The following is a 16,267-nucleotide window of genomic DNA, read 5'->3' on the forward strand; positions in this document are numbered from 1 at the left end:
AGTTGTGTTTGTTATAATGTTAACCCTTGATCCCGCTCTATATCTGGCAACTTTTCATGGCCTTGTTAATGAAGAACCAGTCAGTCTTAAAAATATTCAGAGAGTCTGCTCCTTAAACGGAATGTTGATCAACGTGGATTTTGCCGAGAATTGCTAACTTTCGGCGATTTCATTGCACTGAGAGGAACCTAAAGGTGCAACTTAAATCGCATACATCCAGGAGCGGGGCTTTACTGCCTCGTTCCGGTGAGACCGAGAATTCCGGCCCGAGGTCAACGGAGATTTCCGTTGTCCGACCCCCGCCCGCTCCGATTCTGGGCGGGCGAGGTTTTAGAGTTTTGACCTTCCCTGGCAGTGTTCCACAAGCAGTTACCCAGAAAAAAACATGAGAAAATGAAACCCCCTTCTACCGTCTGGGTGACATGGAAATCGCCCCCCCACCCCCCGCCCCGCACCATGTAGCATCATGGGCCTCCCAAAAACAGCCGACACCCCACTGAGACAGGACTCGATAGCCCCACTCCCCGCTTCCTAGCACACAATCCTCGACCCGAACTGTCACGAGCAGCATTCAGTATTCCCGTCCCTCTGCGAAATGACCGGAACTCCCCACAATGTACAATCCGCCCACTCCCCTCCGTGGTCTGAACCAAAATCAACTGTCCACACGCCTTCACAACCCATATATCCCGACGTACTCTGAATTCCTCACCGGCCAGATATCTTAAAAAACCCTATTCCGATATCCACCCTGCCCGTACTAATTGATATTCAAACACACCCTAATCATAATGTCTGACATTTCCTCAACCGCACTGATGTACAAAATCCCAAACGATCCAAATCCTCAGTCTGAAACCGGCCTGTTATCCCATCACACACTGTACAAATATCTGACTTCCCAAAGCACTCAGAACTCCTAATTCACCCCATGGCCCCGATGTCCTTCTTCGATTCTCTGAGATGAAAAGTCCCTCCCACACATTTCAAAAACATTTCCGCCTTTGGGTGGCCATATTCTCCCCATCCCGTTGATATCCGAATCCATTATGTACGAATACCCCCGTCCCGCATTCCGATGTCCAATCAGAACAACATTCCGAAACTCTGCACCTCCACCCTTCCAGCTAGCCGATCCACCACCAACCTTACGGTACCGACGTCCAATACATTGCGTACACCATGCCCTCGATTTTCGACCCTGCACGGACTTCACGACGGCCACAACGTCCAATCATCTGCTCCATGTCCCCAATATCAGACCTCCCACCACCCTGAAATCCTCCCCCCACCCCCCACTCCCCCCAACACCCACATCACACTTTGGACCCTCAAAACACTCACATATGGCCTTCTTTCACCCCGATATCCAACATGTATTCAACGTCTCTGATATTAGAGATACAACTAAAATTCATCCCCTGATTTCCGACCCCCTCTCCCCCAAACCACACATGATTTCCTGATCATTTTAGCCCCTACGATTCGAACAGATTCCAGACACTGACGACCGATACCCACACTTTGCGCAACAATATCTGACCTTCACCCTGAAGTCAGAACTCCCCTTACCCTACGGATGTCATACCCCATCCACGACTTTGGATGTCTGACCTCAATTATTTATCCGATGTCGGAACGATCCCTTACCTACCGCGTCGCAGTCCTGGAGTGTTGATGGAAGGAGGAGAGGTTCCCCGTCTTTTGGGGCACGGAATGTGATTAACCAGACACGTTTGCAGTTCTAATTTAAATTTGGAACCCAACGTGATGGCAAGTGACTCAGGTAAGAGCTCTGATTTTGTGGTTTGAGTTTAGAAATCAGTGGCCGGAGTGAGGTGTGTGAGTGTGTGTTTGAAAGGCGGGACAGGGGGCTTCAGCTCAAAAAAGGCACGTGGATTTATGAAACCATAAGGGTGTTGCTGCATCTTTTCATACCATACAGCTGGTGTGATAAGAAAAAAAGTTGTCGATTGATCAGAATGTTGCAGTGATCCTTTCTCTCATAATAAGCTTTCAGCTGATTTGGGTGTCACCGGAAGGAGTAGCACCATTGTTCCCACCTCTGATTGCCTTGCAAAGGAGCTGCATCACTCACCTGTGATGTTGAGGCGGTGGGATTTTTTCGGTCACCGGATGAGCGCTTGTAATCAAGTATTTGATTACCTGTTGCAGTTTGTTAAAACTGTGGTTCGCTGGACCATTTTTGAAGACTATTAACAGTCAATCACACTCATATGGGCCGGGTGTCAAATGTCACCCAGCCAAGGTAAAAGACAAATGCAAGACATTCGTGAACCATATTGTCTATCTTTGTTTTTGTTGGGCAATTCGTGATTATCGTTCTGTTTACCTTCACCGAGGATAATTTTGGGTTCCAAATTTTCGAAACGAAGTAATACGTTAATTTATTTCAAAGTCCAGCGACTGTCCTGCCAGCATTCAAGGCCATTTTTCCCAGAATGCAACCCAGGATCCCTGATTTATGATTTGAATGATGACGTTCCTGCTCCACCATGCTCCCATAGAAAACAAGCAATAGTTTTGAAATTGTTCTACATGCATGTTATCACATCTCATTTGTGCGTATTGTATATCTCCCTTCGATTTGCAGCCACTGATCCCATTTTTTCTCTCGATGCCAAACCAAGAGATGCACTATCTGGTAAAACGATTACTCTAACTTGTTCACTGCGTCACATTGAAAAATCATATCCTAGAAATATCCAATGGTATCAAAATGGCGATAAGCGATGAGAAACTGGTCAGGTTAAGCACATCAGCCGTTCTAAAATTTCAGATGAAGGAACATATCGGTGCGAACTCAGGCATAATTTCAGGAAGTGGATTTCAACGAATGTTGACATCACAGTAACAGGTTGGTAGAAGGTAGATGAAAAGAAAAGTGAAAATCTGATTTTCAATCTGCTCTGCAAAATTCGCCAGCTGATCAGCAGCTTTTGATATGTTAGGATAGCAGGCCTTCGATGGAAAATATTAATCCACAAAACGGAGGCTTCCAAACCAAACTAATTGGAAGGTTGAGCTGCCACAAGCAAATTGCTTCACTGGAAATCTTTGGGAAATTAAATGCATTTTTGCCATTTTGCCTGCTGGGCAATTTGAGCGTGAAGTGAACTCCATTCACCTGTGGATCACCTGGTGGCACTCTCAATAAGGAGAATGTGGACTAAAGTCGCACACATGTTTTGGCTGATGCTGAATGTTTTGAGTTGCGATCAATTCGGTCAGATATTAAATCAAGGTCACTTCTGCCTGTTCTGAAATTGGAAAAGAGAGATCTATTTGGAGAACTGAAGATCCAGATAAGTCCCCTGTGTCTTGTATAATATTTGCCCAGACAGCAAAATAACTCTGAACAACAGCAACACATAGACACATACACACACACACACACACACAAGCACCTTCAAAAGCAGTTAATTGGCAGCAAACTCTTTTGAAACGCCGAGTACACATTAAACACATTAAAAGGGAAGCCTTTTTTATGTCCTTGAGCATTTGATGGGGCCAACAAAATGACCATTACAGGACCTACTGAGCTTTTCAAATTTAGAAATTGCATATGTATTTGGTGCAGTTAAAAATTGATTAAGGATGGTTTTTGGCATCCTCACTCTGCTTAACTATAACGTCGTGGAATTGATGCTCCTGTGCAACATTTCAACATCCAATCACTTTTCCAAAAAACATTCAAAAATACTCCTGATGCAACACTCAAGAACACGTCCTTTATAACCATTCTGAACACCAGCCCAATCTAAATTATCTGCTGAGTAAGAAAGTGATATCTGAAAATGTTCAGTGTTCAGAGTGAGAAAGATCTGCAGAATGATTGTATTACAAATGTCCTGTCTTTAATCGCTGGCGGTTTTATCAATTCTAATTTAATCAACAGCTTAACATTCCAGGATATCGTTGTTTTAGACGGCAGAGAAGGGGAAACAACGGGGGTGGGGGAGTTGCATTGCTGATTCGGGAGCACATCAAAGATATGTTGAGGGAGCAGACATCGGAGGGATCATGGAGTGAGGCACTGGGGGTCGAGCTCAGGAATAGAAAGACTCAAATCACAATGTTGTAAATGTACTGTAGACCGCCCAGCAGCCCGCAGGAGACAGTGGAGCAGTTGAGTAGTCAGACACTGAAATAGTGTGAAGAAAGCAGGGTAGTTGTTGTGGGTGACTTTAACTTCACCCATATTGACTGGGACTCTACACTCAGGGGCTCGGAGGGAAAGCAATGTGTTCGATGTATGCAGGAGGGTTTTTAATACAGTACGTTGACAATCCAACCAGAGAAGGGGCCATGGTAGACCTGGTTTTAGGGAAGCAGCCAGGCCAGGTAATTGATGTACCAGTGGGGGAGCATTTTGCCTTAACGTCCGTAATTCCATAAGATTTCGGGTAGCCATGGATACGGACAAATGTGGCCCTCAGGTGAGTGTGCTTAATTGGGCGAGGGCCAATTACATCCAAGTTAGACAGGAACTCGGAAAATGTAGACTGGAAGCAGCTATTTCAGGGCAAATCCACGTCTGTCATGTGGGAAGCTTTAAAGATCAGTTGATTGAAGCGCAGGACAGACATGTCCCCGGAGAAATGAAAGATAAAAATGGAAAGGTTCGGGAATCATGGACGACAATGGAAATTGTAAGCAGAGTTCAAATGAAGATTGAAGCATCCAAATAGGACTCGGCATCTAATTATTTGCAAAGCCCTTTAGTATAGATACAATTCGAAGGAACTTAACGACGTAAATAGGAGGGCTAAAAGGGGTCATGAGATGTCTTTAACAAACAGGTAAAAGGGAATCCCAAGGTTTTTTGTGCATATATTAGGAGCGAGAGGGTAGCCAGAGAAAGAATAGGACCACTCAAGGGGAATGAGCGGAAGTTGTGCGTGGAGCCACAGCTAAGGGTGAGATTCTTAATGAGTAAGTTGCATCGGTATTCACCAAGGAAAAGGACATGGCAGATATTGAGGTCAGGGTTAGGCGTGGGAACGCTCTTGGGAATGTCAATGTAGCGAAGGAGGAAGTGTTGGGTATCCTAAATTGCATTAGGTTCGACAAGCCCCTTGGCCGGAAGGAATCTATCCCAGGTTACTGCTGGAGGCAATGGGAGAAATAGCTGGGGCCTTAAGAGATATCTTCACATCCTCTATGATCACTGGCGTGGTTGCAGATGACTGTAGAAGAACCAATGTTCTTCCCTTTTAAAATAATCGAAGCAGGGACAATCCATGAAATCATAGGCCGGTGAGCCTGGTGTCAGTGATGGGGAAGATTTTGGAGAAGATGCTGAGGGAAAGGATATATGCCCATTTGGAGAAAATGGACTAGTAACAGGCAGCAGATTTTTGTACGGGGAAGGTCATGTCTCACGAATTTGATTGAATTTTTTGGAGAGGTCACAAAGATAATTGATGAAGGCAGGCTGTATATGTAACTTTCATGGACTTGAGTAAGACCTTTGGCAAGGTTCCACATGGTACACTGTTGCTAAAATTAAAATCACATGGGATTCCGGGTGGGCTGGCTCGATGGATACCGAACTGGATTGGTTTTTGAAAACAGAGAGTAGCGGTTTAAGGGTGATTTTCAGAATGGAGATCTGTAGCTAGTGCTGTTCCGCAGGGATCAATGTTGGGACCTGTGCTGTTTGTCATATATATAAATGATCTGGCGGAAAATGTGGGAGGCCTGATTAGTAAGATTGCGGATGACACCAAGATTGTGGAGATGCTGATAACGCCGGCTATTGTCAGCGGATACAACTGGAGGTACATAGATTGGAGACTTGGGCACAGAAATGGAACTTGGAGTTCAATCGCGGCAAATGCAACGTGATGCATTTTGGAGGATGACATTCAGGTGTGAATTGTACTGTAAACGGCAGAAACGTGAGGAGTATTAACATACAGAAGGATCTGTGCGTGCAGGTCCACAGTTCCCTAGAAGTGGCAACACAAGTGGCCAACGTGATTAAGAAAGCATATGGCATGCTTGCCTTCATCAGCTGGGACAATGTTGACAAGAGTCTGGAAAGCATGTTGCAGCTAAATTAAACCTTCTTTCGGCCGCATTTGGAGTGTTGCATACAGTTCTGCTCACCACACAGCCAGAAGGACGTGGAAGTTCTGGAGAGAGTGCAACGAAGCTTCACCAGGATATTGCCTGCTCCCGAGGGTGCAGGTTATGAGGAGAGGTTGAATAAACTAGGACTGTTTTCACAGGAAAAACGGAGGCTGATCGGAGCCCAGATAGAGGTTGACAAAATATTGAGAGGCATAGACAGGGTGGATAGTCCGAGGTGTTTTCATAGGGTGGAAGTGTCAATGACAAGGTGGCACAGCTTCAAGATGAGAGGGGAAGGTTTAAGGGAGATGTGCGGGGGAAGCTATTCACGCAGAGATTTTTGTGTGCCTGGAACGCGCTGCCAAAGAATCAGGCACATTAGCAATATTTAAGAGGTATCTGGATGGTTACATGAATAGGGAGAACATTGAGGAATACGGGCCGAGTTAGGGTAGAAGGTTTTTGTTCAGTTCAGTTCGGGCGTCATGATCAGCACAGATTTGGAGGGTCGACGGGCCTGTTCCTGTGCTGTATTCTTCTTTGTTGTTTGTACTTTGTACTACAACATTCCATAGAACGTTGTTTCTTTTTCAAATCCTGTGCCATTCTGGTGACGTTAGGCACTTTGAATTGTCAGTTATTTCCCAAGAAAGCGGTCACAAAGTTGCATGGCACTATCTATCATCATACACATCGTACTTGATTTCTGATCTGGCAAATGCTAGACGAAGTACGCATAACCGCTAGGGATGTATTATTTATCTTAATGGAAATACAGTATTTATTTGTAAAACTGTCATTACACTATTTCCTAAACAAGTTCGAAAGATTTTTATTTGCTCCGTAAATTAAACTCTTAAATGTTATTTCCAAAATTAGCTGGTGATGTAGCCTTTCAGGTTGATCCTATCACCGTTTTCGAGGTAGAATTTCTGAATTTGACTTGTCGGTATAGACACCTGCCCAATTGGGAACTCGCCACATTTTACCAAGCCAAGAGAAACGCGCATTCAACATTGCTTGTTCATTCCGAAACTCTTCTCACAACTAAGGCCAATAGTTCAAAAGGGACGGCATCATACCATTGTACAGTTGGCAGCAGGGAATCGCGACATGTTGTTCTTATTCACGGTAGGTATGCATTATTGAAAATATTGATAATTTTCTTGAATGCTTATCGATATTACTTTTGTGCAAATGCACTGTTTGTTCAGCATTTAGCATCTCTGCCTGATTCTGAATATATTGTTTTTTTTAAAAAAATGCATTTAAGGAATGCGGGCGTCACTGGCTGGGTCAACATTTGTTGCCAGTCTCTAGTTTTCCTTGCGAAGGTGGTGGCGCGGTGCCTTCCTGGATCACTGCATTACCTGAAGTGTAGGGACATCCACAGTGCTGTTGGGGGGGGGGGGGGGGCGGGGCGGGGAGCTCCTCGATTTTCACCCAGCGACTGTGAAGGAACGGCAGTATAATACCAAGTCAGGCTGTTGAGAGACATGGAGGGAACCTCCAGGTGGTAATGTCCCAGGGTCCTTCTGAACGGTAGTGGTCGTGGGTTTGGGAAATGTTGCCGAAGGAAACCTACTCGTACAATTTACTGTCAATGCTAGTGTTGGTGGAGGGATTGAATGTTTTCACGAGAGCTACGACTCAAGTGATCACCATTGTCCTGGATGGTGCCGAGCTTCTTCAGTGTTGTTGATGTTGCAGTCGCACTAGCAAGTTAGGATTTTTCTGTCACATTCGATATTTGTCCTTGTGGATGGTCTGCATCCCTTAGTGAGTCCGAGGTAAACTTCTCTCCGTAGGAGTCCCTGACTCTGATCTGCTTGTTTGGCTACAGTATTTAAATTGTTACTCCAGTTCAGCTTTCTGTTCAATGGCAATAACTAATACGTTGATTTTGAGGGATTTTGCGATGGTAATGCCACTGAACGTCAAGGGATGATGTTTAAATCCTATCTTCCTGATGTTGGTCATTACTCTACACAGGGGTCGCGAGAATGCTTGTATCCGTTGTATGCTATTTAGCTGAATGTTTAGCTCGATGTTTATGTACTTACTTGAAGCGATAGCAAACACAAGTCCATATTTCACCAGATTAGCCAATACAAATAGTGACATGGCGATTTTCTCTCCAACCAAAGAACAGATAAATAGCATTGTCTGACCTTTCATCGGCCAATTAAGTTATTAAACCAAAAGTTGCAATCCGTTGATTGAAACATTTGAGCGAAATATTAAGTAATGGGCTCCAGCACTGTCTATTTTGCACCATGCATTTCTTGTTTGGGATGCATGAAGTTCGAGTGGATGCCCTGTTTATGGTAGCCGTTTTATTATATGGTCAACAATGTATAAGTGCAACTATAAAAAACAAGGCAGGTTTAAGCTTTTTATTGTGAAATAGGGCTTGAGGCTTGCTAGTGACGCAGCAATATATTTGAAATGTCTCTACTGCGTCCTTCACAATGCCACAACCAAGTGATGCTTGTGGAATGAGTGCATGTCTCAGGTAACGAATGGAGTTATTAAAACTTGACGTTTTATTGATTAGTGTCACAAGTAGTGTGTCCACTAATGTCCACATGAACACTGCAATAAAGTTACAGTCAAAGTCCCCAGGTCGCCCCATTCCAGCACCTGTTCGCTTACACTTAGGGAGAATGTACGATGGCCAATGCACCAAAGCAGCACACCATGTGGACTCTGGGAGAACCGCAGCATCCGGAGGAAACCAACATAGATACAGGGGGGACATGCAAACACCACGCAGACATTGACCCAAGCCATGAATTGAACCTAGGTCCCTGGCCCTCTGAGGCAGTAGTGCTAACCACTGTACAACTGTGCCGCCAGTTCAGTGCAGGCCAACTGGAGTGAGTACCCAAAATCAAGTTGTGTTTCTTGTATTTTGCTTTAGTTGCACTCATGCACACACGTGCAGAGCAACCATCCCACTCCTGGTATTTGCCCCTGCTTACGATGAACAGATTAAGGGAGTTAGAGGCCAGAATATTTGCTGCAATTTCAGCTAACGTAAATTTGTAGCTATGGAAAATAATTGCTTGATCTGGTTAAACTTCAGGCCAACAATCAGCCTGGAATACTGATTGTTTTGTACTTCACATGTGGTAGTGTACTTGATCATCAAATGTAAATGGCTAGTTTTTCTCTTGCTTGGAGGTCGTCTTTGCATTGCAGTTGTGCATTTTGAATGTCCTGTCCCACCTATCAGTGAAAGAATGATTGTTGTCTAAATCTTGCTAGTTACAAAGAACAAAGAACAAAGAACAGTACAGCACAGGAAACAGGCCCTTCGGCCCTCCAAGCCTGTGCCGCTCCTTGGTCCAACTAGACCAATCGTTTGTAGCCCTCCATTCCCAGGCTGCTCATGTGACTATCCAGGTAAGTCTTAAACGATGTCAGCGTGCCTGCCTCCACCACCCTACTTGGCAGCGCATTCCAGGCCCCCAACACCCTCTGTGTAAAAAACGTCCCTCTGATGTCTGAGTTATACTTCGCCCCTCTGGGAACCGACGGAATTACTGGTTCTTATATGGCCTTCCAGCTTTTCAATTTGATTACGTTCAATGGGAAGGTGAGTCCGGTCGAAGGAACAGCGCTCCGAAAGCTAGTGGTGTTTGCTACCAACTAAACCTGTTGGACTTTAACCTGGTGTTGTGAGACTTCTTACTGTATAAAAATTGTAACAGAGATAATTCTGGAATTCACGTGATCCTAAATTGCTTTATTTATATCTGTAAACAATGGAAAAGTGTTGAGGAAACAAATTCACTCTAAAGAAAAGCACATACTTTCCAAATAATTGCCTCGGGTACTTCAATTTCTTAATTATCCAGTAACAAAGTGGCATACTGATTGTGCAAATGACAGAATAGTATTCTCATGGATAATTGTCCATATCATTTATCCTTTCGGTCAAATTACCTGACCTGGTTCTGTGTAGTGAGCTGGCTTAAGGTTCCACAGGGTAACATTTGGAGACAATGGTTAAAATCGATGAGTTAGCTTGACTATGTAAAATGGTAAGAAAATCTCAGCAGGAACATTACTTAACTTCTGGAGAGAGAATGACATTGGGATGTGAAATGGAAAAAGAAACACTGAGGACAAACTTGTGGAGGGGCAATAGATCTTAAATATTTGATAAATCTCAGGATAAAGGATGGAGTCAGTCGCACATTGGGTAGCACTATTGCCTCACAGCGCAGGGGCCCCGAAATCGATTTCCTGCTTGGGTCACTCTCTACGCAGGGTCTGCATGTTCTCCACGTGTCAGTGTGGGTTTCCTTCAAAAGTTCGAAAGACGTGCTGATTAGATTCATTGGCCATGCTAAATTCTCCCTCAGGCGCTGAAGTATGGTGTCCAGGGTATTTTCACAGAAACTTCATTGCAGTGTTAATGTCGGCCTACTTCTGACACCAATAAATAAACTTTATAAATTTATAATTTCATTGAGTGTTGTGTTAGTGCCCAGATCTGAAACCCCAAGGCATATTACGAAGTCAGACTGCACCCCACCTATTTTTCTATTTTGGCCTAAATGTCTGGAAAGGATGCTTCACCTCAGGAATACTTCCACTGACAAATTAGGGACTTTTGTTTTTCTGAATCTTTATTCATAACAACATTTATGCAATACTCTAAGTAATGAAACAGTTTAATTATTAGTCTTTGAACCATCTTTAAACATGAAAATAAATGACTTTTACTTTTTAAGTCATCCCTATGCCAGATCAAATTAAGCAATATTTTTCTTGGAGAGTCAAACCATACTTTAAGTGCAATTGCGAAATACAGGAATATTTGCTTCAAACTTTGTGAGCAGTATTTGGGCTTTCAGAGAGAGTGAATGAAGGAAGAGCTCGCAGAAGACCGCTGACATAAAGCATTTCCCACATGGAACGCAACTTCAATAACTAAAACTAAAAGCAGCAGAGCATCCTTGCTGCAGACACATCTCTTTCCAATACCCTAACGTTGCATGACTCTGCCCCTGTATACCCCAAGGACCTTCCATTATTTTAATTAAAGGAACAACAACTCATTAAGCTTCCTGCTAAATAAACACTTGCATGGAAAAAATGAATAATTACTTGAATGAATTCATTTGCTGCATTCCCCAGAAAACCTGTCTGCTTCTAACAAAACAGTGTAAAGAAAGCAATTTTCACGAAATAAAAAAAACATATTAACAGCACAATATCATCACAGCTGTAATATTTCAAACGTTATCTTACGACAGGGAGGTTAATGTCCTTTACCTCACATCATAATCTGCTGCAGTTATTTGGGAAGGTGTCAGCTGTTCTCTTTTAATATTTAGAAATTCATCAACTTAAAGGCCTGATGCTCCCTTTCAGAAAATAATTAACAAAGTATTTTGTTTAGATAACCAGGAAATTTAATTAAACAAGTAACATACTAATTAAGGTCGTGTTCGACTGAAAGGCTGTTAAAATAACTCAAGGAATATTCATTACAAAACAGTAATAACAGAATTTTAGTCACTCACAGGTAAATTATAAGACCAGGCTTGATATTTCCTCGAGGCTTCTGGAGATCCTCTGTAGTTAGCCGGTGCCTGGAAGGTCTTTCTGACTCGGTATTATTCTGTTAGACAACTGGATAATTATCTTATAAGATTTTTAAACTGCTCTGGAGACGAATGGTGTTTTTATTTGTCTGACTGCCCAGGTCTTTGGAGATGTTCTTCCAGAAAAAAAAACTATTTTTGTTACCTGCAATGACTTCACAATTTTGTTACATCTGGATTGGTTTGATGCTGCCAACACCATCATTTTGAAATCTGATAGGCTATTATTAGTTGATTGTCCTTTTCCAACTGATAGGCTTGCAGAATGCAAAAGGCTGTTAGCAAGTCAACTCTGATGCTTGGTCCTTTTGGAACAAATGTTGCAACCTGGAGTCTGTGTGTGCACTCTGCATTGTTGCACGTAACTCAAAAATAGCTTTTCAAGGTCCCATGCACTGTTTTCTTTCCCTGTAGCATTTTATTTTTACAATTATTTTGTATTTTTACACACATTCTTGATATTTTACAAACCCAACTTCACAACAACTCTCCCCAACGAAAGAAAATGAACCATCAATATGAAGTGATGGCTTCATTTTTAAAAATATATATTTGCGGTAACGCATTGGAGACAATATTTTCAAGGCCCACAACATGCACACGTCCTTAATGAAATACTTGAAACATAAGACTCCAGTGAAACAATCGGGTGTTTTTCTCCTTAAATTTGTCCAGAAAAGTCAATGGACTGTGGTCGGTATACACAATCATCTTAGATATATTGTTCATAATGTATATATTAAAGTTTCGTAAAGCCGCGACTAAACTCAATAATTGTTTTTCGATGGTGGAATATTCCAACTGGTGGCTCTTGAGTTATTTTGTGAAGTACCCGATCGGCCTTTGAATTCCACCCTCATCCTTATTTAGGAACACAGCTCCATCCCCTACATCGCTCATGTTGCTGGCAACTTTGAGCGATGTCTGAAAGTAAGGCGTGGCTAAAACGGATGCGGTGGTTAATATGGCATCTAAACTCTCAAATGCCTCCTGGCATTGTTCTGTCCACCGAAAGTTTATTTTCTTTTTCAAAACACCTGTCATGGGTGCCACTACGCTCCAGATGTTGGGTTAAAATTTGCTGTAAAAACCAGACCGTCTCAGAAGGCGAAATACTTCCTTTTTGGAAGACGGTCTTGGAAATTCTTTTATAGCTTCTGTCTTCCCGTTTCTTGGTGGCATCCTTCCATATGCGTTATGTCCTAAGAATGTCACTTCCGCCTTTGAAAAATCTGTCTCGGCGAAGTTTGTGAGTAACTTTGCCTTCCACAGTCTGTTGAAGACCTGTGTCAAATGCATCATGTGATCTTTTCAGGTCTGGCTAAAATCACCCGTCGTCGATGTAGACAGCACAGTTAGTCAAACCTGCCACAACTCTGTTCATGAGACTTTGAACAGTGGCCGGTACGGTTTTTATCTCAAAGGGCATTACTTTGAATTGATGTAACCCATTTGAGGTTACAAAAGCAGAAACTTCTTTTGTTTTTCTGACAAAGATCCTTGCCAGTAACCGCGAAGTAAGTCCAGATTTGTGATTTAAGTAGTTTGTCCGACTTGTTCCACACAGATTCCAACATTGGAATTGGATATGAGTCAGATTTAGAATTGCGGTGTCCGTTCTATAATCTACACCGAACAGTTGAGTACCATCATATTTGGGAACCAGCACGATTGGCAAACTCCACTCACTTTGAGTTGGTTCTATGATATTGTCTTGTATCACTGCTTCTACTTCTTTCTGAACCTCTACTGCTTTGAGAAGATTAAGCCAATATCGGAACAGCATTCCCTATGTCAAGCCCATGTACTCTGGCATTAGTGCTACCTATTCTATTATTGCATATGTCTTCATAAAACTGTGGCATGTTTTTGAATTGAGTGCTCTGTCCTTGATAAAGATTGCTCAGTACCCTATTCCAGTTATTAAGGACATCTTCGTTATTTAATTATTTTTAGCAACGTCAAAATCCACTTAATCTGGATTTGATTCCTCACTCTGAGTGGCAGTAGGATTGGATTCCGCACTTTGAGTGACAGTCACTAATGCTTGTTTCTCCGATTCCTCTCCTCCGACATAATTCTGCTGCAGCACTTATATATGACATACTCTAAAATCCTCACTGGCATTTTTACCAGATAATTTCCCTGACCTAACTTTTACTCAACCTGATAGGCACCACGAAACCTCACCTTGATGGGACCTCCTACCACTGGTAAGAGTACCAATATCTTGCCCCACGGGAAAATATTCGACTTTTAGATTTCTTATCTGCTTCTTCTTTCATTAGGTGCTGTGCTACCTTCAAATGTTATTTAGCTCAGTCACATATCCTGTTTAATCTTCCTCTCACCTCGGATACATAATTCAGCTGTGAGATCTCTGACGTCCGACTTAGCAACCTCTCACTTCGTGCTCGAATGTCAACTCAAATAGAGTAAACTTAGTCGGTTCATTTGGACTATCTATCATAGCAAATCCAAATTAGATACCTTTATCCCAATCAGTAGGGTAATCTTGGCAATAAGCCCTCAACGGGTTTTTTCAGAATTTGATGCCATCCTTCCAATGCTCCCTGGGATTCAGATGGTGTGCACTTGAGCTAAAGTGCTGGATGCCTCAACTATACATGACCTCCTTAAACAATTTGACAGTAAAATTGGACCTTTGGTCTGATTAAATCTCCGTGGGAGAACCATAACGAGTTCAGAAAGCAATCAACTCTTCCACAATCGTTTTTGTCTTGATATTTCGGAAAGCAATTGCCTCGGGAAACCTGATAGACACCTGTTTATGGTTAGCAAATACTCGTTCCCACTTTTTGCTTTAGGGAGGGACATACACAATCAATCATAATCCGTGTAAAAGATTCTTCAAATGCAGAAATTGGTATGAAAAGTACTGGTTTATCAACACCTGTGGCTTTTCTACCATCTGTCACATGTGGCATGTCGAGCAAAAGTCCACCACATCTTTACGAAAATGTGGCCAATAAAAATGGTTCCGTATATTAGCCTCAGTCTTCCTCACTCCCAGATGTCCTTCTATAGATAGTTTGCGTGCGATCTGTAATACGTCTTGTGTGTATTCTACCAGCTCCTCCCACATCTGCGCTAACCTGCCAAGATCTCATTTTCCATCTGAACATGTTATACTTCAGATAATAGCATTTTGGGATACATCCTAATTCTTCTTCCATATATGCTTACTGGCATAAATCCTTTATCGTCTCATCTGTCTGTTATAACTCCCTTAATATTGGAGAACTAAACACCGATCCTCTGATCATTGATTCACCAATCCTCTGCCTGCTTAGTTTTTTATCTCTACCATCTCAACAAACAGAGTGACAGCTAACTGGACCTCAACTCTCTTCTCTTTCTTTTTTTGTTCTCCCTTCCTGTTTAACTTATGGCTGTGGAGTCATGTTACCACACAGTCCGGAAAAAAAAATCCAGGGTATTTTTCCTTTAGCTCTTCAGTTCCCTGGTTTTCTTTAGGCTTGACCACCAGCATGGGCATAACTCCCACTTGTGCTCCAACTATGTCATTTCCAAGAATAAGCTGCATTCCTGTAACAGCGAGGTTTTTCATCACTCCCATTATCATTTCCCCAGATTGGACTCTCTGTCCGTGTTTTACAGAGGGAACATAAATCCTTTCTCCATTTACTCCACCGATTACCATGCCCTCAGGCAGGAGGAGTGCAAATATACCCATCTCTTATTATCAGAGTCAAACTAGCTCCCGTATATCTCAATATTTTAACTTCTTTACCCACTCCCTCTGTTCTACTTTAGTAAAACTTACTGACACAGGTGAAGTATTTGAAACGATTGATCTCGACCTTATTATCCTCCAGGCAGTGCTTAGGCTGTGCACTCTCTTTCAGCTTCTCGAATTCTCTCGGGATTTCTTTCACTTAACTAATCCCACTGGTTGAGCGCATTTTACCATCTCCTTTTTCCCAGGGCGTTTCTTAAATCAGCAAGACTGTGCCTATGTGTGTCCCACCTTATCACAGTGAAAACAACTGAGGCCTTTTACCTCTTTTCTGCACTCTTGGGTGTCTTTTTCACAAGTGGTAAACTATTCCCAGTATGAACTACGATTGGCCTTTCATGTCAGTATTTGCCTATTACCCAATCTCTATCCCTCACGGAATGAAATGGTTGTCAGGCAACAAAAATCAATTGATTCACTTATGCATATTCATCCAGCATCTCTGCAGCCTTTCTCGCTGTCTTAACTTTCTGTTCCTTAGCATGAGGTCTTGTCACTTCTGAAACTGAGGTTTTAAATTCCTCCAGCAATAAAATATCTCCAAAGGCCTCCTTTGACTTTGCCATGTTTAATGCTCTCACTCTTCTATCGAAGTTGTTCTGCTTAATTTATTCAAACTCGATACATGTCTGGCCTTGTTCCTTGCTCACATTTCTGAAGCGTTGTCTAATGCTTCTGGTACCATTCATATGCACTCAAAACAGCCTTCTTTACTTCTTCATAGTGGCCACCTCCTTTGGCAGTGCTGCAAACCGCTCAGAAGCCC

The 16,267-nt window shown here is 42.6% G+C and overlaps 1 protein-coding gene across 1 annotated transcript in view; it reads left to right on the forward strand.

Annotated features, from left to right (window-relative positions):
* The first annotated feature begins 2,638 nt into the window (after positions 1-2,638).
* Positions 2,639-16,267, forward strand: part of LOC144494053 (Fc receptor-like protein 3) — a 33,243-nt gene continuing 19,614 nt past the window's right edge. Inside the window, exons 1-3 of the mRNA XM_078213631.1 lie at positions 2,639-2,665; positions 2,776-2,878; positions 6,979-7,230. Of these exons, the coding sequence (XP_078069757.1) occupies positions 2,639-2,665; positions 2,776-2,878; positions 6,979-7,230 (382 nt within the window). The remainder of the gene's footprint in view (positions 2,666-2,775; positions 2,879-6,978; positions 7,231-16,267) is intronic.

The sequence above is a fragment of the Mustelus asterias genome, chromosome 5 (assembly GCF_964213995.1).
Source record: "Mustelus asterias chromosome 5, sMusAst1.hap1.1, whole genome shotgun sequence".
NCBI lineage: Eukaryota > Metazoa > Chordata > Chondrichthyes > Carcharhiniformes > Triakidae > Mustelus > Mustelus asterias.